The sequence below is a fragment of the Vicugna pacos genome, chromosome 2, assembly GCF_048564905.1.
Source record: "Vicugna pacos chromosome 2, VicPac4, whole genome shotgun sequence".
NCBI classification, from domain to species: Eukaryota; Metazoa; Chordata; class Mammalia; order Artiodactyla; family Camelidae; genus Vicugna; species Vicugna pacos.
The window spans coordinates 86,713,143-86,740,816 of record NC_132988.1 but is presented as its reverse complement, the minus strand read 5'-3'; the positions used below and the strand labels follow the sequence as shown (position 1 = coordinate 86,740,816).

At 43.6% G+C, this 27,674-nt stretch overlaps 2 protein-coding genes and 1 non-coding gene across 3 annotated transcripts; 2 read left to right on the top strand and 1 right to left on the bottom strand.

Moving 5' to 3' along the window:
* Positions 1 to 2,591: 2,591 nt before the first annotated feature.
* On the bottom strand, positions 2,592 to 2,718 carry LOC116276767 (small nucleolar RNA SNORA27). Its single transcript, XR_004186269.1, has one exon. It is a non-coding gene; the product is annotated as a small nucleolar RNA SNORA27 (small nucleolar RNA).
* A 12,765-nt stretch (positions 2,719 to 15,483) lies between these two features.
* On the top strand, positions 15,484 to 20,966 carry SLC10A4 (solute carrier family 10 member 4). The gene is made up of 3 exons (XM_072944337.1): positions 15,484 to 16,224; positions 16,955 to 17,165; positions 20,192 to 20,966. Exons 1-3 carry the CDS (start codon positions 15,629 to 15,631, stop codon positions 20,702 to 20,704), a joined length of 1,320 nt encoding a protein of 439 aa, XP_072800438.1. The 5' UTR covers positions 15,484 to 15,628; the 3' UTR covers positions 20,705 to 20,966.
* Positions 20,967 to 21,920: 954 nt separating this feature from the next.
* On the top strand, positions 21,921 to 26,122 carry ZAR1 (zygote arrest 1). The gene is made up of 4 exons (XM_072973632.1): positions 21,921 to 22,886; positions 24,346 to 24,438; positions 24,523 to 24,597; positions 25,818 to 26,122. The coding sequence occupies exons 1-4, from the start codon at positions 22,035 to 22,037 to the stop codon at positions 25,959 to 25,961; spliced, it is 1,164 nt and encodes a 387-aa protein (XP_072829733.1). The 5' UTR covers positions 21,921 to 22,034; the 3' UTR covers positions 25,962 to 26,122.
* Positions 26,123 to 27,674: the final 1,552 nt, after the last annotated feature.

The following is a 27,674-nucleotide window of genomic DNA, read 5'->3' as shown; positions in this document are numbered from 1 at the left end:
CCTCTTTCTCCTCATCCTACTTGTCCTCCTTTTCTTCTTCGTTGAAAAAAAATTTTATTGAGCTATAATTTACAGAGAAATGCACAGATTTTTAGGGTGGACCTAACTAACTGCTTCTTACATGATCCTAATTTTAGCCCATCTTTCACACCATCTTCGTGAAGTATGCGGTGCTGTCCATTCGTGAGCCTTTGGGGAATCTGGGGTGTAAATCGAGTGAGTGGTGTAATCAAACCCCGGTCTGAAGGAGAGAAGGGTGGCTCTAGTTACTCACTGTCTTAGGAGACATACCTTTCCCTTTGTTTTCCTTCCCAGCACCTGGACTGAGACGAACAACTTACGTCTCTAGGTGCTTTGCCTTTGTTAAGGGGCAGTTTTCCCTCCTACCTTTGTAAGGACAGTGCGGCCCTTCAAGGTCCCTGACATTATGTGGTGTCTCACCTCCAACTCCTGTCTCCTGGGTCCTGGCCCCCAGACCCCCTACCCAGCCTTTCCCCCAGGGCTCCGGGTTCCTACTTTCTGCAAATGCCTTCAGTAAAAGGTCAGCTTCAGCACTAGTTCACTATTCTTCAGTCCTGATTTTCAAAAGATAGTTATTGTATTTAATTCAACAGTTTGGGTCTTCTGTCACTAGAAGATTTTTCAGGATATTTAGTCCACAGTATTGCTGGAACAGTTCATCTTGTTAAATCCTATTCCTCTTTACAGGCTCAATTCAAAGGTCACCTCTTATGTAAAGGCTTCCCTCATTCTCCCGGAGGGGGAGACCTTCCTCTAAGCTTCCACGGTCCCTTGTGACACTCCTGCTCCAGCTGTAACTCACTTGGAAGGTTGCTTTGTCTGTGTGCTCACATATCTGTCTCCACCGCCCGTTATGAGCTCAAGGAATACACTTCCCAATGCACCTCTTACCAACTACCTCTTTCAGGGAGCCTGCCACCTAGGGGGTAATTCATACTCAAAGAATTAAAAGGAAAGTAATTAATAATGTGTTAATGCCATAGTTCAAATTCTAATAAGGCTCCCAATCACATTGGTTGGGAAGTATCAGATATCCATGTATTTAATGCAGACGCGTATCGGGTGCCTTCATTCGGTCTCTGAAACATGCCAAGCTTGTTCTCATCTCAAGGTCTTTGCATTACTGTCCTTCTGTTTGGAATGCTCTTCCCCTGGATGTTTACATGGTTACCACCTTCCCCTCATGTAGCTCTCACCTTGGATGCCACCTCCATAGAGAAGGCTCCGCTAAGGTCCGCATGCCCAGTCATAGCACCCTATTTTCTCTTCCTAGTAGCAAGCATTACAGCATATAGTTCTATAATCAACTAAAATTAACTTATTTATGTATTCAAAAATAAGCACATTAAATGCAATCTATGCAGTAGCATCCCCAGGACCTAGAAGGATGCTGGCCACACAATAGATACTCAGTGGATAATTCGTTGACCAATTGCCTAATATGTACAGGTGCAAGAGGTTTTGGAAAATGAGGAATTGGCCCTGACAGGGTCATTGAACAGTTTATTTAATCAAAAGTGGATCTTCTTTTGGACCACTTTTGAGGTTTCTTCGCACGTGTGTGGTGAACAACTAGTAATATCTGCCTTCTTCTAGGCTGAAGTTACCTGTTATGCTCTGTGATTCTGGGGACCTTGCTGGCCACTTAATTATGTATTTAATTTTGTTTTCTAAGTACAGTCCTGCTTTGTCTGTAGGTAGTACCAGCTCTGGTCCCTCTAGTCATGGAGTTAGGTCTGATCCTTCGAGGTGCGGCTTGGGTTCAGCCCACACATTTCTTCTGAAGAATGCCTGCCTCCCCACCTGTTTATCCCACGAAGTAGTCTGTGTGCTCAGTAGGAAGGAGGCATGAGGGTGCAGATGAGGGAGAACACACTGCAGTGGGGATCTAGAAAAATGAGGTGGCACATGGCATCAGAGGATGAGAAGAGAGGGTATGCCTGAGCAGTGGGATAAAGGGGAAAAAAAGCAAATCAGAAAGGCCTCTGAATTAACTTGGACCAACTTTGATACTCAGTCCAGGGGCAGTTTTGCCCAGAATTGGCCTGAAAAGATGCCGTTCCTCTTAACTTCTCTTGGTGAGAAACCTTGCATGAAAGTGGAGGAAGGAAGGAAGGGGGCTTGAGATGGTCTTTTTTGCTCTGGGACACGAGCTTCTTATCTGACAAGGAATATGGGGAAGCAGAGCATAGACTTCTCCTTTCATTCTACGAATGTTATCATTTCTGTGGCTCAGTGACCACTGCCTTTCACTTTTCTCCTGCTCCAAGAAGCCAGGTCATGGTATAAGCCAAGCTTTGACCCTGCAGGCTAAATAAATATTCCTTGGAAGGATCTGACCAAGTCCAGCCTCACATGCACAAAGCTCCTAGCCGTGATCCTTCAGCTCTGGTGTGTAAAGGGGTTTGTTAAAAGTGCCAATCAATCCTCCCTCAGATGTTATGATTCATTGGGTTGAAAGATGGGGAGCGGGGTCCAGGAATTCACAACTTCTTCCTTCCTTCCTTCCTTCCTTCCTTCCTTCCTTCCTTCCTTCCTTCCTTCCTTCCTTCCTCCCTCCCTCCCTTAAAATTTGTTTCCTCTGACAAGTTATAAGACAAACACCCAGTTTGCTTGAATTTTAAAAGGATCCTTCCTTCGCCCCACTTGAATGACCAAAGAAGACATAAGTCCAGTTGACCAAGTGAAGAGGGGATGCAGATATCTGCATCTTAACCTAGCACCACCAGTGATGCTGATACAGCGGATGGGTGGATCCACTCTTTTCTAAAATTGGCTTTTAGACAACAGTGACAGTAGTTACCCATTACTAAATGTTCGCCATGAGCTAGGCACTGGGCTAACACCTTACGTGTGTTCTCTTTCTTAATCCTCACAACAGCTCACCAGCTAGTGGAGTGCTATCATCAGATGAGGACACAGACTGAGCGGTCAGCTACAATTTGTAAGTGGTGAATCCTGGGCTTAAGTCCAAAGGTCTCTGATTTCAAAGCCCACACCCTTGCATTGGGCTGGGAATTCTCTGGAGGAGTCCCTGGACCCTTGCTACTCAAAGTGTGGTCCTTGGAAAACGTATCTCTGGGAACTTCTCAGAAATGGAGACTCTCAGGTCCCACCCCACACCCTGGGAATCAGGATCTGTATTTTAACAAGATCTCCAGGTGATGTCTGTACACATTAAATTTGAGAAGTGCTAGTCTTGTATATTTTATTATTCATTTGTGTGCCATCTCATGCCAAAATTAGTAGTATGGTTTCCTATTATATATATCATGGAAATACCTTATAGCTAGGCAATATAATTCATATTGGTTTATGAGGTTTGAGTCATCCACTCAACTTGATTTAGCTGAACCCAATTTTATTATTCTCACCCAGACTATTACAGTTATCTCCTATTTGACTTATCTGCCGTCAGTCTCTCCCATCTTCTATCCATCTGTGCAAATAAGTTTTGTTTTTTTTTAAAGCAGTGGAGCCTTTATTAAAACAAAATTTTGGTGAAAGACCTATAATAGTAAGATAAAAGTGCAGCTGCTGTGGTTGAAGTGTGTTTTGTGTGTGTGTGTGTTGGGGGGGCAGTTCTGGGCTCTGTCTCCTTACCTGTCCACCCCCCCCCCCAGTTCCCAGGACACCGTCCCTGAACCCCCAGGTGTCTGTGGAGCACAGATGGCCATCCTTGCTCTAGCAGTGCCCAGCCTCGGCATCCTAACTCTTTCATGATCAGATGTGTGGCACATTGTAAATCACTTAGTAATAGCTTAAGTGCCAAAGTCGGTGATAAATTTACTTTGTGAAAAATCACTTGCATTTCAGGATGCTTTCTTATAGATGAAGGCCCCCATATTAGTTACACACAGGGAACTAGGAAGATGTCATCGTGGCTGTCTTGGTGGAAGAGAGTTGAGAGTCATGGATTTGGGCTGGCCTCCATGCTGCTGACAGAGAGAGTTTCCTTAAAAATATTGCTTCTTTGCATTAAACTCAGCCCTCCACAGCCTACAGAATCAAGGCCTCATGCAAAGTGGATTCCTGACGTCCAGTGCCTGCCTCTAGTCCCTCCCGGGCCCAGCAGTTCTTCCTGCCTTTGAGCTCTTTGCTGGTCTTTGCAGCTCTTGGCTATTCTTTGCTACCCTTAGCTGGTGTCTCATCCTTTAACATTTGTCTGTGAATTACAGGGATCTTGTCTAACTCACCTTTGTACCCTCAGGGCCTGGAAAGCAGTGGGACGACAAGTTATTACTTCCTTCTTTTTTCTTTTTTTGATTGAAGTATATAGTTGATGTACAATGATTGTGTTAGTTTCAGGTGTACAACAAAGTGATTCAGTTATATATACACATATATGTATATATTCTTTTATAGATTCTTTTCCATTATAGGTTATTACAAGATATTAAATATAGTTCCCTGTGCTCTACAGTAGGTCCTAGTTGTTTATCTATCTTATATATAGTAGTGTGTATCTGTTAATCCCAAACTCCTAATTTATCGCTCCCCCTCCACACCTGTCCCCTTTGGTAACCGCAAGTTTGTTTTCTATGTCTGGGAGTCTATTTCTGTTTTGTAAATAAGTTCATCTGTATCATTTTTTAGATTCTACATGTAAGTGATATCATGTCTTTGTCTGACGTACTTAGTATGATCATCTTTAGGTCCCTCCATGTTGTTTGCAAATGGCATTGTTTCATTCTTTTTGATGGCTGAGTAATATCCTGTTGTGTATATATACACCACATCTTCTTTACCCAGTCATCTGTCTAATGGACATTTAGGTTACTTCCATGTCTCTGTGCTGTGAATACTGGGGTATTTCTTCCTTTCTAAATGAAGCAAACGAAAGAAATTTACCTTGTAGTTTAGATTCCATCTTCTTTCCTTTGTTCAAGGTGACACTTAGACATACTCCTCTGAGTAAAAATAAAATACAATATGCTCCTGAGGAATCTATCTTGACGTAAAGATTTTCCAAATTCTAGTTTTTCTGTATGAATAAGAATTACTTATGTTGATTCCCTAAAGCAGCAGCAGTACTTTATCATCCCAATCATTTTCCATTTGCATGAGAGATACACATCAGAAATTTCCTTTTTGGTGCTAAACCCAGCAGTGCACAGAGCCAGGGTTTTTAAAAAGTAAGTCATTAGTTTGGAAATAGGAAGTGACAAGAGGTAATTGATCTGTTTCAATTTGCTCTCACAGGGGATAGCTTTGATTTCTTTGTCCCATGGCCCCTTTTGATTTAGTAGATGTATTTTCTAGAAAATTCTTATTTTTTTTTCAATTCCATGGGGAGCAAATTGTAGACTGTTTTAAATCACAAATGTAAACCTCTCAGCCTCCATCTCTACTTTCCTCTTATAACTAAATATAGAAATTAGTCAATGCCAGAGTCTCCCGCTCTTGCCTTCCTCCATTTCAGCATTCTGCCCAACCTTCTTTATTCTCTGCTTTCCCCTCCCCCGCAGAGATTTTAATTTTGTTAAAACGTTTTTACTGCGGCTGTGACTCAAGCAGCTCAGCTGGCTGCAGAAACACAATGTCATTTAATATTCCAGCCACAGCCCAGACAGTTCTACGTCAGGTCACTGGGAGCAGAGCTGCTGCGACGGCTTTCTGACAATGATTGGCAACAACACCCTGCTGCGGAAAACAGCATGGAAACCAGCTAGTGTGCCCTGCGCGGTATTTCCGCTTTCAGACCAAACTGCAGATCGCAGCCAATGTAACGCAAGTGGGCGTGGTCACCAGATGATGCTATTACACTAAAGCCACACTCCTTTTTTTTTGGAGTATAGTCAGTTTACAATGTTGTGTCAGTTTCTCGGGTACAGCACACTGTTTCATACGTATACATACATATATTCATTTTCATATTGTTTTTTATTATAGGTTACTACAAGATATTGAATATAGTTCCTTGCCATACAGAAGAAACTTGTTGTTTATCTTATATACAGTAGCTAATATTTGCAAATCTCAAAATCTCAGTTTACCCCTTCCCATTCTGTTTCTCCCCGGTAACCATAAGTTTTTTTTCTATGTCTGAGTCTGTTTCTGTTTTGTAAATAAGTTCATTAATGTCTTCTTTTTTCTTTTTTTAGATTTGCCCGTATAAGTGATAACATGTTATTTTTCTTTCTCTTTTTGGCTTACTTCACTTAGAATAACGATCTTCAGATCCATCCATGTTGCTGCAAATGGCATTATTTTATTCTTTTTATGGCTGAGTAGTATTCCATCATATATTTATGTACCACATCTTCTTTATCCAGTCATCTGTCAATGGACATTTAGGTTGTTTCCACGTCTTGGCTATTGTAAATAGTGCTGCTATGAACATTGGGGTGCATGTGTCTTTTCAAATTAGAGTTCCCTCCCGATATATGCTCAGGAGTGGGATTGCTGGATCATATGTTAAGTTTATTTATTGCATTTTGAAATATGACTTCTTACACTCCCAACTCCAGCCTTCATTAAGCCCTTCTGGAATGCCTGTTAGATGTATTTGGAGGTTTTCCATTACTCTGTGGTGAACTTGTCTGTGCCTTTAAAAAGATGTTTGTTATCTTTTATGCAGCATGTCTGGGTATTTTTTGTAAAAGAAGGATTTTCAGCTTCCTGAATCAATCATATTATCAGAAAGTGGAGGTAGGTATAAAAATTGCCACAGTCTGATTGCTAATTTACATCTGTTCCCAATTCTCTGCCCTAGGCTACAGAATGGAAGTTCACTTGTGTATTAGACTCCACCCAGATGTTCCAAACATCCTATACCCAACATATCTAAAACCTGACTCTCAAACTTGCTACTATGTCTATGTTCTGTAGTTCAGCTAATATTATTACCATCCACCCAATCTTCCAAATAGAATCCAATTTTGCTTTGAGTCCTCTCTCTCCTTCACCACAACTGTATCTTTTCTCAGTGTCCTTGCTTATTCTCCAGGCCAGGCTGCCATTGTGTTCCATTGGCGTTATCCTTATAGCCTCCTGGCTTGACTCTCTCACTGTTCTTTATGCCTGCTCCTGTCCGTTTACCCTAAGCTTCTGAAATTGTCTTTCTGAGTCTTGAATCTGGATGTCATTTCCCTGCATAGAAAACCTATCTGACTTTCTGCTGTCCGCAAAATAAAGTTCAAGATCTTTGCTTGGTCATAAAGGTCCTACATAATTTATCTCTCCTACCCACCTTTCCACATCCAGTTTCCCGTTCTTGCCACTTTGTATAGCCTCTCTGTCCCTCTGTGGAAGTAGCATACTCCCAGGACTTTGTTGAAGCTCTTCTCTGGAATGTCCTTGCCTTCCTTCACACGTGGAAATCTAGGACTCGCTGGTTAGTGAGGCTTAGACTCCCAGCCAGACTTCATTACTGCCATCTCCATGTGAACCTGGATTATAGAGTTCATCATAATATGCCTTGTATTGCAGTTAGCCATGTACTGAGATGGAGCAACCAGGTCCTTGGGAACATAAGGCAGCTCATGTATTCACCTCTATCATCCTACTGTCTTGAAAAAGGTTGGGAGATGAATACACAGTTGTTGAACTGAGTTGTTATAATATAACATTATAAAAAGAACTCTGAGATGTTAGGAACCTATGTCTACTAATTATAGACAACTCTAAAGGGTCTAGAGTCATAGAAGAAAGCATATATGTGTATACACAATTTACATATAGAAATCATACACACATATATATACATATATTGTCATATATATTTCAAATATCAGATTTCTTGAAAACTCATTTATATTTGACAAAGTCAAAGTTAAGAGCGGATCTAAACAAGTATGATAAAAATATTAGTACCAATTTTTAATCCCCCTATCTCAGCCCCCATAAGTCCTCTCAGAATGATTTTGCAGAATTGGTTGTGGGGAAAGCAGTCACCTCACCCACTCTCCCCCAGTCAATATTCTAGACAAAGTAGGGTGAGGGGAAGCAATGACAGATAACTGGAAAGCAGCAGGCATGGGTGATAATTCTCAGATCTATTCGATGGGAAGACTAATTCAGTATTGAGAATAAGAAAAGAATGTATGAAATATAGAATTATTAACAAATCTCCATCTTTTCTGAGGATCGTATGAAACCAGCGTTCATTGTTATTCTGCCAGCACATATCATTACTTACCAAGGTTAAATGAGGGAGTGAGAGGATGTTTTGATGATTTGCTTCTTGCACAATGGGGAAGACACTTTAAATTATTCCAAGAGAAATCCAGCCTCAAAGAATGTTTCCAAATAACACTTCCTGAATTCAAAAATGTTCCTATTTTTTCTACTTTGTATGGAATGATGATTAAAAAAAATGTTTAAACCCAAATTCAAACTAATTAGTGGTATATAATTTTAATATGACTTTAAAAAAATCTCACTTTTGCTATTTATTGTGTTATCTGGTTACTGAACAAGAGGTAATCTTTCAGTTGGGAGCCTTGAAAAAATATCACTGGAGTTTTTTCATGTTTAGTTCAAATAAATTCTCAGTTTAATATCCTGCTAGAGCTTTCTGGATATTGATTATTTCTTTTCAGTTTATCAGATGACAAGGGCCTCCAGATACAAGCCTTTATGTCATACAAAGTTCTCCATGTGAAGTCCCCAGGAAAGCCTTCCATGCACCCAAAACACGTTGAAATATTAGGACTTCAGGAAAGCAACAGACTTCTCACCTTTCAAGTTAGTTGACAGTGATAAGAAAGTTAAAGAATAGGTGAAAACAGGGATGGGACTTGTTAAAGAACAGGAGATCAGCAGAGAAAAGAAGAAGAAAATAATCTTCCTGTGGGGGAGGGTATAGCTCAGTGGTAGAGCACACGCTTAGCAAACACGAGGTCCTGGGTTCAATCCCCAGCACTGCCATCAAAATAAATAAATAAACCTAATTACCTCCCCAACCCCAGAAAAAAAAAGACCCAAAGTGAAAAAAGAAAATAATCTTCTTATGTAAAACAAACCCTTATTGTTAAATCACTGAGTAGGTGAGCGGAATGCTGAAGGCTCCTCTGGTACAGACTTTGAGATCACACGAAGAGGACCTGGATTAAATCACATCTCAACTGATGCCTTTTGTAGGGACCAGGAAGTGCGCATTGAATCACGTGATTGGAGAGCAGATGAGATGGTATTTTTACAAAGATGACTGTTGAATGAGATCTGACGTGTTATCAGAGCCAGGGGTATAGGCTGGAAAAAGTCAGGCAAGGACACAAGGAATCAAAGCCTCGAATAATGGACACAAAGAATCAAAGCCTCAAATAATGTAGCAGAAGGTTTGGAAGCAACAGCTGCACACAAACCAAAATTGAGACACCAAGATCCTTTCAGCACAGGAGCTAGGTTAGCCATAAGCCACTCTAGCTGTTCAGTAACAGTGAGATCACTGCTAGGTATGGGAAGCTGGTTGTACCTTGATGATAGATTAATATTTATAACAACTGCTTATTTTGTGCACCTCCCCTTTTCCCAGCTGGATATTCCCTGCGATTTGGGGTTGCTTCCTAATGGCTCTTAGCCCCAGAGGCCCCCGCTCCATTTTAGTTTTCTAACCATCCTCTTTCTCCAGCTAAGGTTGCCTGATGAAATATTTGACGTCTTTATCCTAAAAACTTTACTGCTGTTTATTTGAAATTCAAATTTGACTGGGCATCCTGTATTTTTATTTGGTATATCTGGCAACTCTACCAGTAAGTCTTCCACAGACATGACCTCTGCCTGCTGGGTCCACCAGGCTACCCAGACATTCCTGAGCAAGTTTTAGTGTGCCTGGAGTGACAATCCAGGCAGGCCCTCCCAGGCTCAAAATATTCAGACTTTCATGCCAGTTATATAAATGTAATACAGGTATCCCCCATTTTTTGCAGAGTTCACTTTACACTACTTTGCTTTTACAGAAGACCTACATATTAGTCTTTCGCTAACTAAAAGAAGTTAGAAGGCGATATTCACTTTTACAAGAGATGAAAAGTGGAAAGAGTATTAGTTTTGCAGCAGCCCTTACAGAGGCAACATGCACCCCAAGCGGTGAGAGTGGCACCGCCAAACTCCTTCCCCTGGAACTACACTCAGCATCTCAGCATTAAGTCGCCATAGCTTTGAACTATGTCTGAGCATCTGTGCTTTATCTCAGCTGCTTCTGTGCATCCGTTAGCAAGATGTGAGCTAAGGCAATTGCTTCTTTGCTTTGTGCCATTTTGGTTTATCAAAGGTTTCATAGGAACCTCTGCTTTGGAAAGGTGGGGAAATATTTATTGCAGATCAGCATTTTAAGTGTGGCATGCTTTTTTGGACAGAAGATAGTCCCTGATTACATCTGTCATTAGTTACTGAAGTATAATTAATGCTGTTAGAAATTGACATTTATCCTGAAAAGTAGGCTTAATTATATAAATCAGGCATAATCATCGGGCCATGTTGCTTTTAGATACAAAGCAGCTGAGAAGAACATTCCAATCAACTCTCCTGTTTGATTCCATTAAAAGAAAATCTTCCTGATTCCTTTCAAAAAAAAGTGGCCAAACACTATTGTAATTCAAGTTGCTTCAATGAATTTAGAAAACTTACCTATTTTATTACTTAGAACACAGTAAATTACTATATACTCAATATACTTGTTTGGCAGTTTCAGTTTCTTTGAGGGGGTGGTGGTGTTGAGAGTGGAGATAAAGCAAATACAAGAATACAAAAATCACCCCTCATTCAATATATCTTGTATATATTGGTCTAATATTTTTGAATGAAAGTCTATAAATATTTTTTAAAGAAATTGGGGCCAAACTATGCATCCTGCTATAGAATTTATTTTCTTCACATCAGATTATTAAGCTTTTTAATTGTTGCATACTATTCCATTATATGAGTAAAGCATGATTTACTCAACTTGCATATTGCTGGATATTTAGGTTATTTCTAATTTTTTTCTGTTGCTACAGTCTTATTTTAGCTTCGTGCGTAAATTGTCTGCAATTCAGATGATTTCTCCAAGTCAGCAGAGTGAGTACCTTATTGTTTCTACCTGCCTGACATCCATTTTTCCTTCTTCTGTTAACAGCACCCACTGTAACTTTGCGGAATCCCTTGCCCAAATCTGAGTTTGTGGGTCTTGAATAGGGAAGACCATCAAGCTCGAGGGAGAGCATTCCATATTGTGGCTGAAGGATGGGCACAGTTCCCCTGCCTGGGTCAAATTCTTCCCAGGACTTTTATGAAGATTATTGGGAAGTAAGCATTCTCTTTCCATGGGTGGTTCTAAGCTGATGGATATTTCTGGACTTGTTTGGCCCCCCTTAGGGAGAAAGTGAACTTGAAAATGAAGATGACATAGAAGAAAGCAAAGCTGAGAAGTGGACAGAAACCCAGTCCTCATTTTAACCCAGGAGCCAGCCACACCAGGAGATTTTTCATTCTCATGAGTCACTAAACTCCCCTTTTGGCTTAAACCAATTTGAGTTAGGATTTCTGGCACTTTGATTGCAATAATCATAATTTTTTTAAAAAGTGTCCAGGAAGATTGTATTATCAAATTGCTTTCCTCAGAAGTTGTGTCAAGTACCCCACCACCACTGAAGGTGTCTGACTGCTTCTTTTATTGCATTTCCACCATTAAGTGTTGTCCCTTTGAGATTCTATTTGACTTTTTTGAAGTTTCATATTTTGTGTTTGACTATTAGTGAAGTAAAACTTTTCCTATTTAATAAATAGAATATAAGTTGTTTATTGTAAAGTGTGTCTTTTGTCTATTTTTTTCTATCAACCTATGGCTTATGGATTGATTAGATGATTTACTCTTTGATACTTGTGGAATGTATTTTGCCTCTGGATTTTATACTTACGAAAATAACATTTATATTTTTCTGATTATAAAATATATCTATGGCAGAAACTTGGAAAACACAGTAAAACACAAGGAAGGAAATAAAAATTACTTTTAGTACTACCTCTCAGATAATACACATTGAAGAAATTCCCTCTAAATTTACATGAATATATTTAATATATTTACTAGAATATAAGTATATGTGTATATGTGTTTATAGCTTTCTAAATTGTTTCATTACTTAAGATTGTGTCACAAGAATTTCTCCCTTGTCATTAAATATTCCTCTAAATGGGTCATGGATCTTCTTAGGAACTTGAAAAGAGTCATGTAGTCACATTTCAGGGGAAGAAATGTACATATACAGAAAAGATACATTATTTCAGGAGGTTCTCAGATTCATCCATGGACTCCACATCAGGAATTCTGATTGTGAACGTGTTAGCATCTGCCGAGCAGTCTCTTGTATTAGTACACTCGTATTTAGTTTAACTGTATCCCATCCAGTTTAGGAGGGCAGGTTTTGGGATCCAAAAGCTTGGGTTCAAAGCCGGGCTCTAAACCTACCTGGGGGTGACTTGGTGAATTTCTAAGCTCAATAAGCCTATTATAAAGGTGAAATGAGATGGTCCATGATTAAAAGCTTAGTAGATTGTCCTGTACATAAGCACTCAATGTAGCTCTCTCTCTCTCTCTTTTTAATTCCCTGATTGTTTCCTTAGGATAAACAGCTAGAAATAGAATTACTGGGTCAAAGGAGATGCACATTTTTAGGACTACTGTCATCTACTACCTGGTTTTCTTCTAGAAAGGCTACACCACGAGCAGGATGATGCCCAGTTGATAGTATCCTTGCCATCATAATGTACCATCATTTATTTCAGTCTTCTCCCACAGTGGAAAAATGACATCTAATTGCTTCAATTTAATTTCTTTGGTCATTCCTCTTTTGTGATCTGGTGTGTCTAGTCACATCTTTTGCCTTTTTTTCCATGTTCGTCCTTGTTAATTTGTAAAACTGTTTTATAAACTAACGATATTAGCTCTTGGTTTTATATATGTTGCAAATATTTTTTCTTATTTTGTAATTTGCTTTTAATTTTTAATGCTCTTTTTTACTGTTCCAAAGTTTAAAATGTTTATGTAGCCATATCTCCTGAGCTTCCCATTATGATTTTTTTTCTGTTACTTTTTTGCTTAGGAAGATTTTCCTGTCCAAAGATGAGATAAATACTAGCTAATATTTTCTCCAGTATTTTATTGTATTATTATTATTATTATTATTATTATTATTATTATTATTATTATCATCATCATCATCATCATCATCATCTCTTTAATCCACCTGGAATTAGTTTTGGTGTATGGTGTGCAAGAAGCCTCTAAATTTATTTTCCCAAAAATGGCATATTTTCCATCTGTGTTGTTGTCTTTCCCTTCTATGTATTTTCTCCCCTCTGGGTGGGCCAAATTGTCTTTGGTGGAAGCAAGAGTAAAGGCGAGGCAACGGCGGAAGCCTAGTGACCCACACCAGCTTGCCAACATCCCCACACCTGGAGAATGAGCTCTGTTTCCTAATCCTGGGGTTTTCCCCTAAATAGTCAAGGAGATCAGAAAGAAGAGGGGAGGCAAGAACATCTGATTTCTTTACATCAACAATAACCACACAAGCAGAAGAGACAACAGGTGTACAAGCCCCAAGAAGTCCTTGAGGCTACAGGTTAGCATATCCCTGCTGATTTACAGCCCAAGCCCATCTCTTTCGGCTTTTCACTCTTCACACACTGCACCAATCGTTGCCCATATCCTTTCCAAAGCCCCAAGAGGAGTGAGTCGGATGAGTCGGCCTGCCTCTAATTACTGCTTATTTAATTTGATTATGGATTTTAATATCATTAACATAGGAGGGGGCAAATCGGAGTGGTGCCTGCAGAGTTGGGCTTCAGCTCATCCTCTGCCATTTGTGTTCTTGGCTTATCTCATCCTGCGCTGAATGTAAAGGTTCCACAGTGCCTCCTCCTTATCTCATCTGTTTCTCCACATGACTTCCCTGGGTATACTCATTTAACCGAAGAATTTGAGTAGCCTGTTCCATTGTTTATCTGCTTATCTTGCTTTTGGTTCCATAAGCCTAAATGAAAATGTGGAATATTTTTGGTCACATCCCACTTCTTGCAAAGCTCTACAGATATTACTGCATTGTTTTCTTGGGTTTACTGTTTTGGAAAGTATGAGGATATATTATTTTCCTAAATGCTTGTAGAAGCACTGCCCTGATGGACTTTATGGTCTAGTGGAGAAGATATCAATTATTTGCGATTAAGAATGCAATGTGCTGTGAATTTAGTCCTATTCTTCATATTCTCAATCATTTTCATGAGATTTGGGGAGGAGAAAAGGTAAACACGCAAGCTCAGTTCACCATTGGGAAATGGAAGTCACTTAGTCTCCTCTAGTGTCACAAAAGGGGGTAGGGACAAGTTTCCAGGAGGAAGAATTCGCTCTAGGATCTTGTCTCCACATGGACTAACCCTGTGCTAAGACTTCAGCCTAGAAATTCCCACTGTTGGCTTTTACAGCTCAACTGGCTATGACTGTGGTCACTCCAGACGGCCAGATGCCTTCTCCAGTGGCTCTGTCTCCTTGGTAGGCAGAGAGGTCCCTTTCTTTTGTAGATGCATCTAGTGACTGATTTGAAGTTGTTGAGTCAACATTCCCAAAAACTGCATTTGATTTGTTGGGGGATAAGCCTGTCTTAAAGCAGGGACTCTCACCACCATATTTCTTTCAGTGCTTTAATCCTAACCCCAGTGCTATACTTAAAACACTTCATAAATCTGTGGCCACTGAAATATCCTCTCCCTGTCTGCCAATAACTTCCAAAATACACATTTTTCATGGAGACTTTTCTTAGTAGAGTGCTTTACACGCCTTAACACTGTATCACGTTCAGCCAAGTACTCGTGGGTTTGAAGCAGAGATTTCCCTGTGCCTCAGATTCCTCATATATAAAAATCGAGCTAACAGTCTCTGCCACGGCTCCGCTGTGAGAATCAGAGGAAAAATGCACAAGCCACAAGCAGTTGCTCTCAAGACCTGGCTCAAACCTCACCAGTAGTATTATTACTACTTTAAGTCCGAACATAAAAATGTTATTTAAAAATTCTCTGTAAATTAAGGCCGATATTGCGTCTTGCTGTTAGAGAGCCCCTCCAATTAAAACAGGCACCCCTCCCGATGCTCGGGGCTGCAGGCTGTTTGAACAGTGTGCGTGATGTTTGTGCGTGCGCAGATACGCTTTTCTCTCTCTTACGTGCCTGGGTCTCCAGATTTCATTATCAAGGAGGCAGAGCCCATCAGAGAACTTGATCAGCAGCCAAGCACGGGTTTTTCTATTTTCTTGTCCTTTGTCAGGTCTTTGTTCCGCCCCTGGCTGCACTCGAACAGAACCACTTACTGGTGATTAAAAGGAGGGGACTTGGAGGCGGGGGCGGGGCCTACTGGCGCGGGGGCCCGGCGATTGGGTTCACCCTCGGGGGCTGCGCTTTCTTAAGTGCCAGCCCGCGGGCGTCGGCTGACCCCAGCCGAGGACCAAGCAGCCGCCTCGGACGTCAGCGGCGCGCGGCGGAGGCTCGCAGCCCAGCCGAGTTCAGCGGCTGCGGACGGGCAGACAGACGGACGGCGGGGCGGGCGACCCAAAGCGGAGAGGCGCGCGCGGCAGGAGGGAAGAGAAATCCGCCGGGCGGGCAGGGGCCAGACTCGCAGCCGCCGGCCGATAGCGCCATGGACGGCACCGACAATGCCACCCTGCTCTTTGCCCTGTCCTCTCTGCAGCCGGACAACTACACCCTGTCGCCCAACGCCAGCAGCCTGAGCCCCGGCCCGGACGCCCCCCTCGCGCCGGCCTCCAGCGCCGGCCCCAGCCCCGGGCTCAGTGTCACGCCGGGCCCCGGCGTCAGTTTCAGCCCCGGCCCCACTCCGACCCCGGCGCCGACGGCCGGCAGCTTCGCGGGCGGCGGGGCCGGGCCAGGCTCTCCCACGTTCGCTTCGCCCGAGGCCGCCCACGAGCCCCCGTTCTGGGACACGCCGCTGAACCACGGGCTGAACGTGTTCGTGGGCGCCGCCCTGTGCATCACCATGCTGGGCCTGGGCTGCACGGTGGACGCGAACCACTTCGGGGCGCACGTCCGCCGGCCGGTGGGCGCGCTGCTGGCCGCGCTCTGCCAGTTCGGCTTCCTGCCGCTGCTGGCCTTCCTGCTGGCGCTCGTCTTCTCCCTGGACGGGGTGGCCGCCGTGGCCGTGCTCTTGTGCGGCTGCTGTCCGGGCGGGAATCTCTCCAACCTGATGTCCCTGCTGGTTGATGGCGACATGAACCTCAGGTACGCAGCTGGCCGCCCCCTAGACATCTCTCTTATCCCGGTCCACCGCGTTTACGACCGTGGATTCAAGATCAAGAAGGGAGGGCGAGGCGGTTAGACTGAGGCGCAGAAGAGGGGAGAACGTGGACGCGCGGGCTTTGCAAGTCCAGACAGACATGAAGAGGTGGTGTTGCAGGGAGATCTAGCCAGGGACAGAGGCGCGCTGAGGGTCTAGGGGTTTCAACCACAGCTCCCTCACCACCCTCCCTGTGTGCTGGGCTGTCAGGGCAGGTCTAACTGGGAATGGAAGACAAAGGGAGCTGGGAAGCCAAATAGGACTATTGGCTCCAGTAAAGAAAGGAATCTCATCTATAAGACAGTATGACTGAGGTCAATCCAACAAGTAGTATTCGGCAGCTTTACCGTGTCTAATAACAGGGTGCTTCGGAGGATTAAAAAAGAACAAAAGCGTTCCTTGCCCTCAAGATCATCAGACTGTAACCAGCTCAGTAGGCTTTATAAGGCAGAGGGGCAGCAGTCCTGAGGTTTTATTTTTTCTCCTTCCGGAAGTTCTTGTTTCAGTTGGGCTTAGACATGTTGCTCTCTTGGTGTCTCCCTGGGATGAAGCAGGTTCTCTCCTGACTTCAAGCCGGGGGTCTTGCAGTCTCTCCCTTTCTCCTCTACCCAGTATGCAAGCAAGGCTCTTTGGCTCAAAGCTCATTCTGACTTCTGTTCATTCCCTTTTCTGCAGCATCATCATGACCATCTCCTCCACGCTCCTGGCCCTGGTCTTGATGCCCCTGTGCTTGTGGATCTACAGCCGGGCTTGGATCAACACCCCCCTGGTGCAGCTGCTGCCCATAGGGACAGTGACCCTGACTCTCTGCAGCACCCTCATCCCTATCGGGTTGGGTGTCTTCATTCGCTATAAATACAACCGGGTGGCTGACTACATCGTGAAGGTAAGGCCATTCTTCCCCTTGTGTGCTATGTAGAGAGTCTCCTCGGTCTCTGACCTGTGGCTGAAATGGTAAGAAGTTTGGGGAAAAGGGGTAAGAAAGAAAAGGCCTGTATAGCCCTTACATGGATAAACTTAAAAAAAAAAGTTTATGTCACAAAGATTACTTTCATTCCATCTTTTGGAATTTCAAAAATAATAGCTTTGATTAAGTACACCAGGTTCATTAAAAACAGCGTAAGAGAACTCTCAGGACTCATAGGAGGAAACGTCACGAAGGGGAACAGGTGACAGTGCAATTAAATGGCACGTTTTTCCACTAACAAATCATGCATTACTGAAAATCAAAGCAGATGAAATGAAATCATTTTAAGAGGGTTTGTGTAGTGTTTTAGAAATGCATTACTCTATTTTTTAAAGGTGGAACTCTGAGAAACTCTATAGACGTTTCCTTTAAAATGTTTTTATTAATTTTCTAAAAATAAGTTTACACTAATAAAACCAAAAGTAATTTCAAAATTACACTGTGGATTATAATAGAATACACAAAACTTTGGCTTCAAAGCACAAAATAAAATTAGATCCTGCATAAATAATGCAGAATATATTGCCATTATTAAATTTGTGTCTTTTTTTCCCTATTGCAATATTTCATATGGTTTCTAAAGCTAGTGAAAGGATGAGGCTTTCTATTATTTTGTGCAATATTTATAATATTGTTTTTAAAAAAACAGATGCTTTTTGTAGCAGTAGAGATTTTGTAACAGTTGATTGGAGAAAAAAGTTAAATGTTTGTAAATCAGACTTTCTTTGAGAACTCAAAAATGGTAGTAAATAAGAGGAAACTATGAAGAGGATTCTCATTTTAGGGAGTTAATCAAATAAAATACACAACTGATTTCTGTAAAATGTACATGCAAATTCCTTTAGACATTGAAGAGAAGGGTTACTCTAGTGTTTTAATTATTTAGATTTAAGAAGACAAAATCTTTTATGTTTTACTTATATTATTTTCTAAAGTAATCTGATCATACAGAGAGCCTAACTTTTATTAATATGAAAAATGGAGCATTCTTTTCTGTACGTATATCCAGCGTTGAGTAAAAAAATTGTGCTCTATAATAAATATATATGTCTGAATGTAATAAATATATATGTACATGTAAATATACATATTTGTTATATGTTATACATAATATATCTATAGATCATCTTGAGATCATTAAGAACTTACTAAGCTTGTCATTAAGGTAATATTATTAATGTGATGGCATTTACTACAAAACCGTAGGAATTCTAAGAGAAGAGAGAATCAATCAAATAATCTATTTCCATACTAAAAACAGATAAACATATTTAAATAACAGATAATTCAATAAGACTGGCTAACTTTGAGTTTAAGCCGAACCTGTTCCTTAACCAGAACACTCATAAGATCTGCTTCACATTTCTGTACTTTTGCATACACTTTAAAATGAGCTTTCAGTGTCAGTTCTTACCCATATGATTTAAGATAGTTCAAAGGAAACATTGGAGACAATATTTTCACAACGAAGAATCCAATTTCTTGTCAAAGCTTTTGATGTCGACACACTTTGAAACTTAATATAAGAAAAGTTTTAGGGGGAGGATATGGTTCAAGTGATGGAGTACATGCTTAGCATGTGTAAGGTCCTGGGTTCAATCCCCAGCACCTCGTCCAAAAATAAATAAATAAGTAAATCTGATATCCTACCCCCCAAAAAAATTAAAAAAAAAAAAGGTTTGGTTTCTGCCAATTGTACATTTGTAGCATGAGTCCCTTAAATAATAATTATTTTAGCATCCTTTAGGGTAGACTTTTTGACCAGCCCAGATAAATTTTGATTAATTTTTTAGAGTATAAAGTGTATGCCAATCCCACAGACTTCAAAGGGGTTTCCCCCTAGATATCTAGGGAACCAGAAACAATTCTTAAACTCGTCTGGGTCTGTAGTCTCCTTCAAAAACACCCATCCAACCCCCTCTCCCATTAAAAAAAAAAAAAAAAAAAGCTAACTACTAATCTGAAGGAGAACAAGGAGAGGAATTTTTAGGTTTCCACCTTGCTATTTACAAGCCTGTCTTGCATGAGTGAAATGTACTGGTCAGACATCAAGATGACACAGTGCTTTATACAGTCAGTTGTTCTGTAGCTAAAATCCATCTATTATCTATAATAATTCCTAAGCATCATTAGAGACTTACAAGTGGGAGGATTCTCATGAACAGACGAAAAAGCAGGGAGTTGTGGAATTACAAAGAATTTCTCACATCTTATATTTACATTTTTTTCTTTTCTCTTACCAGATCTACGAGTTGGTAATTGTTTCTGTATTGTGAACAATTTTCGGAGATATAATAAAGTATTTTGCAGGTTAAAAATATGACACTCAGTTTCATAAATTTAATAACCTTTTATCTCATGTAAAACCAGAACTCATTAGAGGCACATTCAATTTGACACAACATTGTAAAGTGATTATAACTCAATAAAAATGTTTAAAAAATAAAATACATACATACATACATACATACATACATAATAAAGAGGCACACTCACAAACTAAACAGCCAGGATTCCAAAATGGAGTTATGGGATTGAGGATGAACACCTAGGACGGTCTGCCCCCGGAGAAGAGTAGCCTACCTTTCATAACTGTTTTCTAAATTTTTGGAGGCTGTTCTGCAGGAGGAGTAGTCTGTCTGGTCTGTGCTGCTCCCGAGGGCCTGTCCAAGACAGTGGCCAGCAGCTGTAGAAGGCAAATTGTCACTAGACATAAGGATAGGTCTTCAAACAATCAGAGCTGTCCGGCATGGTCTGGATGCCTCCTGAAGAGGTGATCTCCCCATCTTCAGACTCTGTCAAAGGCTTTTAATGGCGAAGATCTCCATTTTGTGTAGGAGGCCAGACTAGATGGCTCTTCTCATCCAAAAGCCCAGGATTCCCTTGCCTGAATTTCTCTTCAAATCTGATTTTTGATGGCTTGTTTACCCATTTTCTTTTACTAGGTTTCCCTGTGGTCTCTGCTAATGACGCTGGTGGTCCTTTTCATACTGACTGGCACTATGTTAGGACCTGAACTGCTGGCAAGTATTTCTGCAGCTGTTTACGTGGTAGCGATTATAATGCCTTTGGCAGGCTACGCCTCGGGCTACGGCTTAGCCACTCTCTTCCATCTTCCACCCAACTGCAAGAGGACTGTGTGCCTGGAAACAGGCAGCCAGAACGTGCAGCTCTGTACTGCCGTTCTAAAACTGGCCTTTCCACCACAATACATAGGAAGTATGTACATGTTTCCCTTGCTTTATGCCCTTTTCCAGTCTGCAGAAGCCGGGATTTTTGTTTTAATTTATAAAATATATGGAAGTGGAACATTGCACAAGCAAGATCTTCTAGATGAAGATGAAGATACAGATATTTCTTATAAGAAACTAAAAGAAGAGGAAATGGCAGACACTTCCTATGGCACAGTGAAAACAGATAATTTAATTATGATGGAAACCACTCAGACTTCACTCTAAATACGGAGATACACGGGAGATTCTGCCTTGTTGAAATATTACTTCATATTTATGGTCTGTGGTAGTGTCTATGGTTTACTTAAGGAACAACAATTGGTTCACATTATTATACAATGTAACAGTTTTGATCTGCCTACCAGTAAAGTTGCATTGGTATATAAATCCATTTTCATAAGTTACAAATCAGTCATAATATAACTTGCACCTGGGACTGCTGGAGTGATGCCTGAACAAGTTAAATGTGCTTTTTGGTTTTCACCATGTATTAACTCTTAGAAGACAGGGTCTTGGAAATGTAGAATTTTGACCCACTATCTCGTATGAGTAAAAACACGCTATATTTGTAAAGCATAGTTTAGTTTAATGTAATTGTTGTAAAAAAAAAAGTGCTCTCTCAGCTTATAAATACTTGACACTGTTAAAATTTGACCTGTATTCAGAAAAATCCTAAAACAGGTCAATTAAAACCATGCAATATAGTATTTTATTGTCAAACCTGTATCAAATCAAAAATTACATTAATGTATTTGATTACTTGATCTGATACCTATTTGTAATGAACAGCCAACATTTTTTCTAGTGGACAAAACATTTTCTTTTCAACTGGGGACTGATCTGGTCTTCTGCATTTATGTAAACACACTGTAAATCAGTTTATCTTTTGGAGGGATGATTTGTAGAACGACTATTCACCACAGAGAATTGCCATAGTCATTAGTCCCTCGTGGAACTCAGCAGCACCTCTTGCTCACTATTTGAGGTGGGGGTTGGGGGAGGAAGGACGTTCTCCAAGGGAAAAAACAATTAGCCTAGATACGGGTGCCCTGGAGGGCTTTCCCTCTGCACTTACTGAAAGGGTTGAATGCGTAGATTTTACAGAGCAGCTCTGAGATAATTAAATAAACTGTAATCTGAGATCCTAGGTATCAGACCCAAACCTTCGCATTTTTGCCCACGCCACAGGCTAGCTGAGCCTCTCCTCAGCTTCCCGGGGGGCGCAGATCCCGGGAATAATCGAGGGATGGGGGCCACCTGTCTCAGCTCATCCTGGGGGAATCCTCTTCACCTGGGGGCAAGTTCACTTACGGATCAATTCTTGCACCACAAGAAAGCCTTCTTTGCAGATCATCTAAGGGTATTTGTGCCGATTTCCCCAGAGGAGGTCGAGGAGGGGCTCCCTCGGTGGGGACGCGGGGACACGAGTGGTGGCGGGAAGGGTGCGGGGTCCGCGCTGCGAGGCTAGCGGGGGTGGAGCCCGCGCCCGGCTGCCCCCGGAAGGCCGCCTATTTAGGGCGCAGGGGCGGCGGACGGGAGCGGCAGGGGTGCGCCGATGGCTGCTCTGGGGGACGAGGTGCTGGACGGTTACGTGTACCCGGCGTGTGCCCTTTACTCGTACCCGTGCCCCTACCCGGCCGCCGCCAAGGGCAAGGGCGCGGTGGGCGGCGGAGGCTGGCGGCACCGGGACCGGGGCGACCCTCCGGTTTCCTCCTCCTCTGACGGCGCGTCTTCGTCGTCTTTCCCGGGCTACGGGCAGCTGGCGGCCGCCGAGTACTTCCACAGCTACCAGCCGGCGCAGCTCATGGCCCTCCTGTCGCAAGTGAGCCCGGGTCTCGCCCCACGGCCCGGCCGGGCTGGCGTTCAGGACGCGGCGGTGCAGGTGACCCAGCGCCGCGACGTCTCGGTGCAGTGCTCGCTGGGGCGGCGCACGCTGCTGCGCAGGGCCCGCGAGCCCGGCCCCGGCCCCGAGGGCGCTGCGGGCGCGGGCGGCAGCGGCCAGCCCTCCCCGCAGCCGGCCCTCCGGGGCCCGGAGCAGGGCAGCCCGCTGAGCGGCGCCCCGCGGCCCGTGCGCTTCCCGCGCACCATCGCCGTGTACTCGCCCGTGGCCTCCCGCCGCCTCGCCACCCTCCTGGAAGGGGCCGAGGCCGCGGCGGGTGAGCAGAGGCCTGGGGAGCCGGAGGCAGAGCGAGGGCCGCCACCTGCCAGGCCCCGAGGCTCGGAGGAGGGAGAGGGGTCAGCGAGGAAGAAGCCCCAAGGGCCGCGGTCCGAGGAGGAGGACGAGGCCCAGGCCGCAGTGTCGGTGAGCCAGGAGCAGCCCCCGCCGGTGCCCAGGGCCCCGGACGCCGCAGACGAGAGATCGTCGTCGCAGAGCCCCCAGCCGGGCAAGGAGCGCCTGCGTTTCCAGGTGAGTTCCGAGTCGGCCGGGGGACGGGCCTGGGGAGCCCTGGGGCTGTGCGTTCTCCAGGCTCCCGTCTCCCTCTCGCCCTGCGGCTGCTCGCGACTGGCGGAGGCGCCGCGCCCCCTTAGGCAGGCACCCGTCTATGTGCCTTTCCGCACCTGCCGGTATCTTTCTCCGTCGGAATTAAATCGAGTGTAGCTTGATTGTTGCTGCGATGGTAAGGCACCGGCCCCGCGTGGGTGGCCAAGGAGACGCCCTTTTGACGTTCTTACTGTGAGTGGAGTGTATTTACTCTACAAAGCCCTGGCCGCTGGCGAGTAGTCTTGTGTGGATCCGGCATGTGGATGATCTAGGATGCGGCTCAGAAGATTAGAAGGTGAATTTACTGGCAAGGAGAGTCGAGTCCCAAGGATTACATTCACATTTTCAAATTCAATGTGTTAAAAGCTGAAACAGCCTCCTGCTGGGGTCCTGGTCAGAATCCTTCCTTGCTCTTTAAGAAGCACCCCTGTTCAGAAATCTGAGTATGGCTGAAACATTTGCGCTACCTTGCGCTGCTTCCCAAGAGCGGCAGGCTTGGAGAGCCCCTGGCACTTGCCTGAACCCTAAAGGGCTGGAGCACACAGAGGGGGTTGTAACCGAGGGAAGTGGAAAGGCATGAGAGGTAGCAAGAGGTCTGGAGGAGTCCTTCCGGGTCTCTTCCAGGGACCCCAGGGCTGTTTAGTGGGGGTGGGGGAAGCAAAGGAAGAGTGAGTCAAGAAGTTTATACACTAGCTGTGCCTGCTGCAAACCATGTGCGATCTTAAGTCTTAACTTTGCTCACCTGTGAAACTGCACTGTCTTCTCCAAAGTTCCTAACAATTCTAAAGGCCTAACCCCTGCCCCCGCACCAAGACTTGATTATAACTTCTTACTGAGAGGGAAGAAAAACTTAAGGATAAGGCGATGCTACTTTTGTTCACAGTAAGTATGAATTATTGGCTTAGTTTCCTAACACCACTGTTTGGTGGAAACTTAATTAGCAGTGTAGAGAACTTTCTTCAAGGTGCTCACCCAAGATTATTTTAGGATGCTGAGTTTTATTCTCTTTCGTCTGTTTAACCACTGCATTCGTGTATGTCCTACAGAGGCAAGCCCTCCCTAAAGAATCCAAGGTTCAGGAGCCCTGGATGTTTGGCTTTCCTCCGCCTGTCTGAGCGAAAACACCCACTTAGTAAACTATTGATGTGCTTTGTGAACCAAGTTAATCTGGCTCATAGACTTTCGTGGGCCCATGCTCTTCTGCTTGATTAAGCCATTAGCTTCCCTAATTATTACATCGGGGAGGCTGACTTGAACTTGATTCTGCTTTCCTCTGATCTGGAGTGGAGCTGCCAGTTTTAACTATCAAAGAGGTCTCCCCAGGCTTCTGAAGTGAAGGGTAACTCAGACGTCATGTTGGTGAAACTGCTATCCTTTTGCTCAGTTCTTAGAGCAGAAATATGGCTACTATCACTGCAAGGACTGCAACATCCGATGGGAAAGTGCCTACGTGTGGTGTGTGCAGGGCACTAACAAGGTAAGAAACACCACACAACTGGTGTCGTCGGGACGGAAAGGTTCCGGGGCTTTGGCTTGAAGTTCTTCGTCTCTCCCGTCACAGGTTTACTACAAGCAGTTCTGCAGAACATGTCAGAAGTCTTATAACCCTTACCGAGTGGAGGATATCGTGTGTCAAGTAAATCAAGTGTTTTTGCATTTTGTGTCTGAACTGGATAGTGGTCGGAAGGTTTGGGGGGGTAGGGTAGTTTCTTACAATGTATTTCCTAAAAGAGCCTAGGTTCCCCGTGACCTGAGGGTTTGACTGCTTTCTGGTAGAAGCTGTAGAAATAATGCTCAACTGGGAAATAGGGCTTTGGTGTTAGCGTCCTCCTGCCCTTGCAGACCTTGGACATGTTAACATCTCTAGGGACTGTTACCTCACTTGCAATATGGAAAAACATTCGCTTTACCTGCAACTCAGTCTAGTGTAGGAGAAAGCAAACTGAAAAACAGAATACCTTTCTGCTAACATTTGATGGCAAAGGTTGACATTTTACCCAAATGCATTTTGTGAAGCACACACTCGAGTTAGAGTATTTAGTAAAATCACAGGTTTTTTAAAGTTTCCATTTCTGCCTGAGAGTTCAGAAAGGGCTTTGCTTTAAAGTAAACTTAAGTTGCCCAACTTGATGGGGTTAACTGGCAACATGTTGCTTGTTACTGTTAACTAAGCACTGCATTTGTGATAAAGGGCTTAGAGAATTGAAGGGGGAAGAAAGGATTGAACTGGCCGCACAGCTAGTGGAGCCTGACCTGCCAGATGAGACAGCCTAATTGATGCACTTAAGGTGGACGCTGGCTGCGTGACCACTGCAGGGAGTTGGGTGGAGAGAAACCAAGTATGGCAAACTTAGACTAAGCTAGACCTGGGGTAAGTTCAAAGTGAGATGCCCTGAGCACTCTGCTCTTGGCCCAGCAGGTGCTGCTCTGCCTTGTGCCTCAGCTTTGAGGTCCTTTGCAGCAGGTGGAGGCCCAAGATCAGCCACTGATGTCAGTTCTGGTAGTTCTAGCCTCGCACTTTAGTGTCAAACTCCTCTCTCTCCTGCTTGCTCGTTCTCCACCCTTCGAGTGTAGGAAAAGATTTCCTCTTAAACTGCTTCGAAAGAAACTTCACAGTTCAGAATTGAAGCCTAGGCAACGTGGGAGCAGAACTGCGTGGTTAAATGCTCTGTTCCTTCTGACCCTGTCGTTGCTGGGGAGAGATGTGGACAGAACAGGATGAGCACAGGACCTTGCTTGGAGTGCATTCAGTTAGTATTTGAATGCACTAGAAAGTGAACGTGTAAGTGCCAGGACATTGCCAAGGGTTTATCTTCTGTATGTACTTCTCACTTTGTTTTTTTTTTTTTCCTCCAGAATTGTAAACAGACTAGATGCTCCTGCCCGGTAAAACTGCGCCACGTGGACCCCAAAAGGCCCCATCGTCAAGACCTGTGTGGGAGATGCAAAGGCAAACGCCTATCCTGCGACAGCACTTTCAGTTTCAAATACATAATTTAAATGAATGTGAAAAAACCAAAACCCTGGTCCTGCTGAACGTGTGCTCGTGGAGCAGACAAGTGAGCTTTTTTCCATGCCCCTTCTCCTTCCTGCCTCTCCCGCCTCAAATTACTTCATGAAAGGCTGTATTTGACAAAGCTGTCAAATAAAAGCATTGCAAAGTAATTGATACATTGTGTAATATCCTTAAAATTTAGGAAAGCTTGTGTTAACAGTCTGGGCCTGTTGCTTTAATATTGTCCATTGCAGATGGAAGCGGCCAGGCTCTGAACTAGGTTGGTCACTTGAGAGTTTGAGGGGTTCACAGATGTGAGGTTTACTGCTTAGGGTCTGTAGTGCTGATACTTATAAGAAATTGACTAAAAAGCCATTAATTCAAATAAGCATTCTTCTGGGGGAGGAGGCGGTGGAGCCAGGCCTTGCGGGGAGAGGGTAACCCAGAGTCAGAACCTGGAGTGTCTGGGAGCATCGGTGCTTACAGGTGACCTCAGTTTAGTGGCAACAAACTACTGTGGGAGAAAAGCTGTGAGAGCTGGTAACTTGCTAATCACAATGTCACAGATGTGGAGCAGGTGCCAGTTGGAACAGGGTGGCTAAAGGCAGCTTGAAGATGTTAACTGACAAATGGCCAGCTGAAGTCCATTTGAAGTTAACTTAAAAAAATTCTCCTAAATGTATTTTAAGTTAGAGACAGCTTTAGTCTTACTTGTTATGGACTTGCAGCTCTGTAGGTGGAAATGGTATCTGGCGCCATCTAACAGGGGGATTCTCATCCTACTGCACCTTATAGCTTCCTACTGGATTACCAGGAAAACACTGCAGCCCTGCACCAGAGCGCTCCTGGTGTGTGGGGCTGGGGGAGTGACACGAAGGATTCTAATGAAATCAAGAGTTGAGGGCTGTTGGTTTCCTGGTTACAGAAACCACATAATTGGAACCAGGTGCTAATTATTCTGCCTTCCAATTTTCTAACCATCCCACTTAAGTTGACTCTTATTCCCTTAGGCCATATGTAGTAAGTCTGTTAACATCTTGGATGCTTGTATGTAGACAAATACACAGAATAAAAGAAACTAAAATGAGTTAAAAGTCTTCAGAACCCTTATAGCAAGGGGACGGGCCTGTGTAACCATATGGACCTAGAAAGATGTCTATAAAAATGCAGATCTTAGGCCCCTATCCCTACTGAATCACTATCTGGATGAGGTGAAGCATTTAATAAGCATCCAGGAGTTGCTTATGGAATTGAGTGTGAAAACCACAATTGAGTCAGCCTTGCACTTACCGCAGAGAAACATGGATTTGGCCTCTGCCAGGATAAAATTCCATGTAGTGGGAATGTAATTCTTGCATAAGAGTTCTGCCATGTGGTATGGAAGAGCTACTTAGTAACTGCCTGGTAGGGGAAAAAAAATCTGACTTGGGAGGTCAGGAAAGTCTTGCCTAAAAACTGACATCTCAGCTGAGCTGAAGTTCAAATGAGTTGAATTAGATGAAGAGGGGAGGGAGAAAGAACTTCCCCAGACTAAGCCAACATTTGCAAAGGCCCAGTGGTAGAAAACCCTGGAAGACAGGGATGGGCATGATGGCAGGCACAGCTGGTAGACCCCAGGTCGGGAGGACTTTAGGGCCTTGTTCTGGAGGACTGGTCTTCATGTATCACCAGTGAGGATCCACTGAAAGGTTTTAAAGCTGTGGTGGGGCATGGGGACA

Excerpts from the sequence above, each read along its gene's own strand:
- ZAR1 (XM_072973632.1), top strand. The coding sequence starts at position 22,035 with ATGGCTGCTCTGGGGGACGAGGTGCTGGACGGTTACGTGTACCCGGCG. Across the intron at positions 24,439-24,522 it reads GTGTGCAGGGCACTAACAAG|GTTTACTACAAGCAGTTCTG; the intron begins GTAAGAAACACC and ends CTCCCGTCACAG. Across the intron at positions 24,598-25,817 it reads TGGAGGATATCGTGTGTCAA|AATTGTAAACAGACTAGATG; the intron begins GTAAATCAAGTG and ends TTTTTCCTCCAG.
- SLC10A4 (XM_072944337.1), top strand. The coding sequence starts at position 15,629 with ATGGACGGCACCGACAATGCCACCCTGCTCTTTGCCCTGTCCTCTCTG. Across the intron at positions 16,225-16,954 it reads GATGGCGACATGAACCTCAG|CATCATCATGACCATCTCCT; the intron begins GTACGCAGCTGG and ends CCTTTTCTGCAG. Across the intron at positions 17,166-20,191 it reads TGGCTGACTACATCGTGAAG|GTTTCCCTGTGGTCTCTGCT; the intron begins GTAAGGCCATTC and ends TTCTTTTACTAG.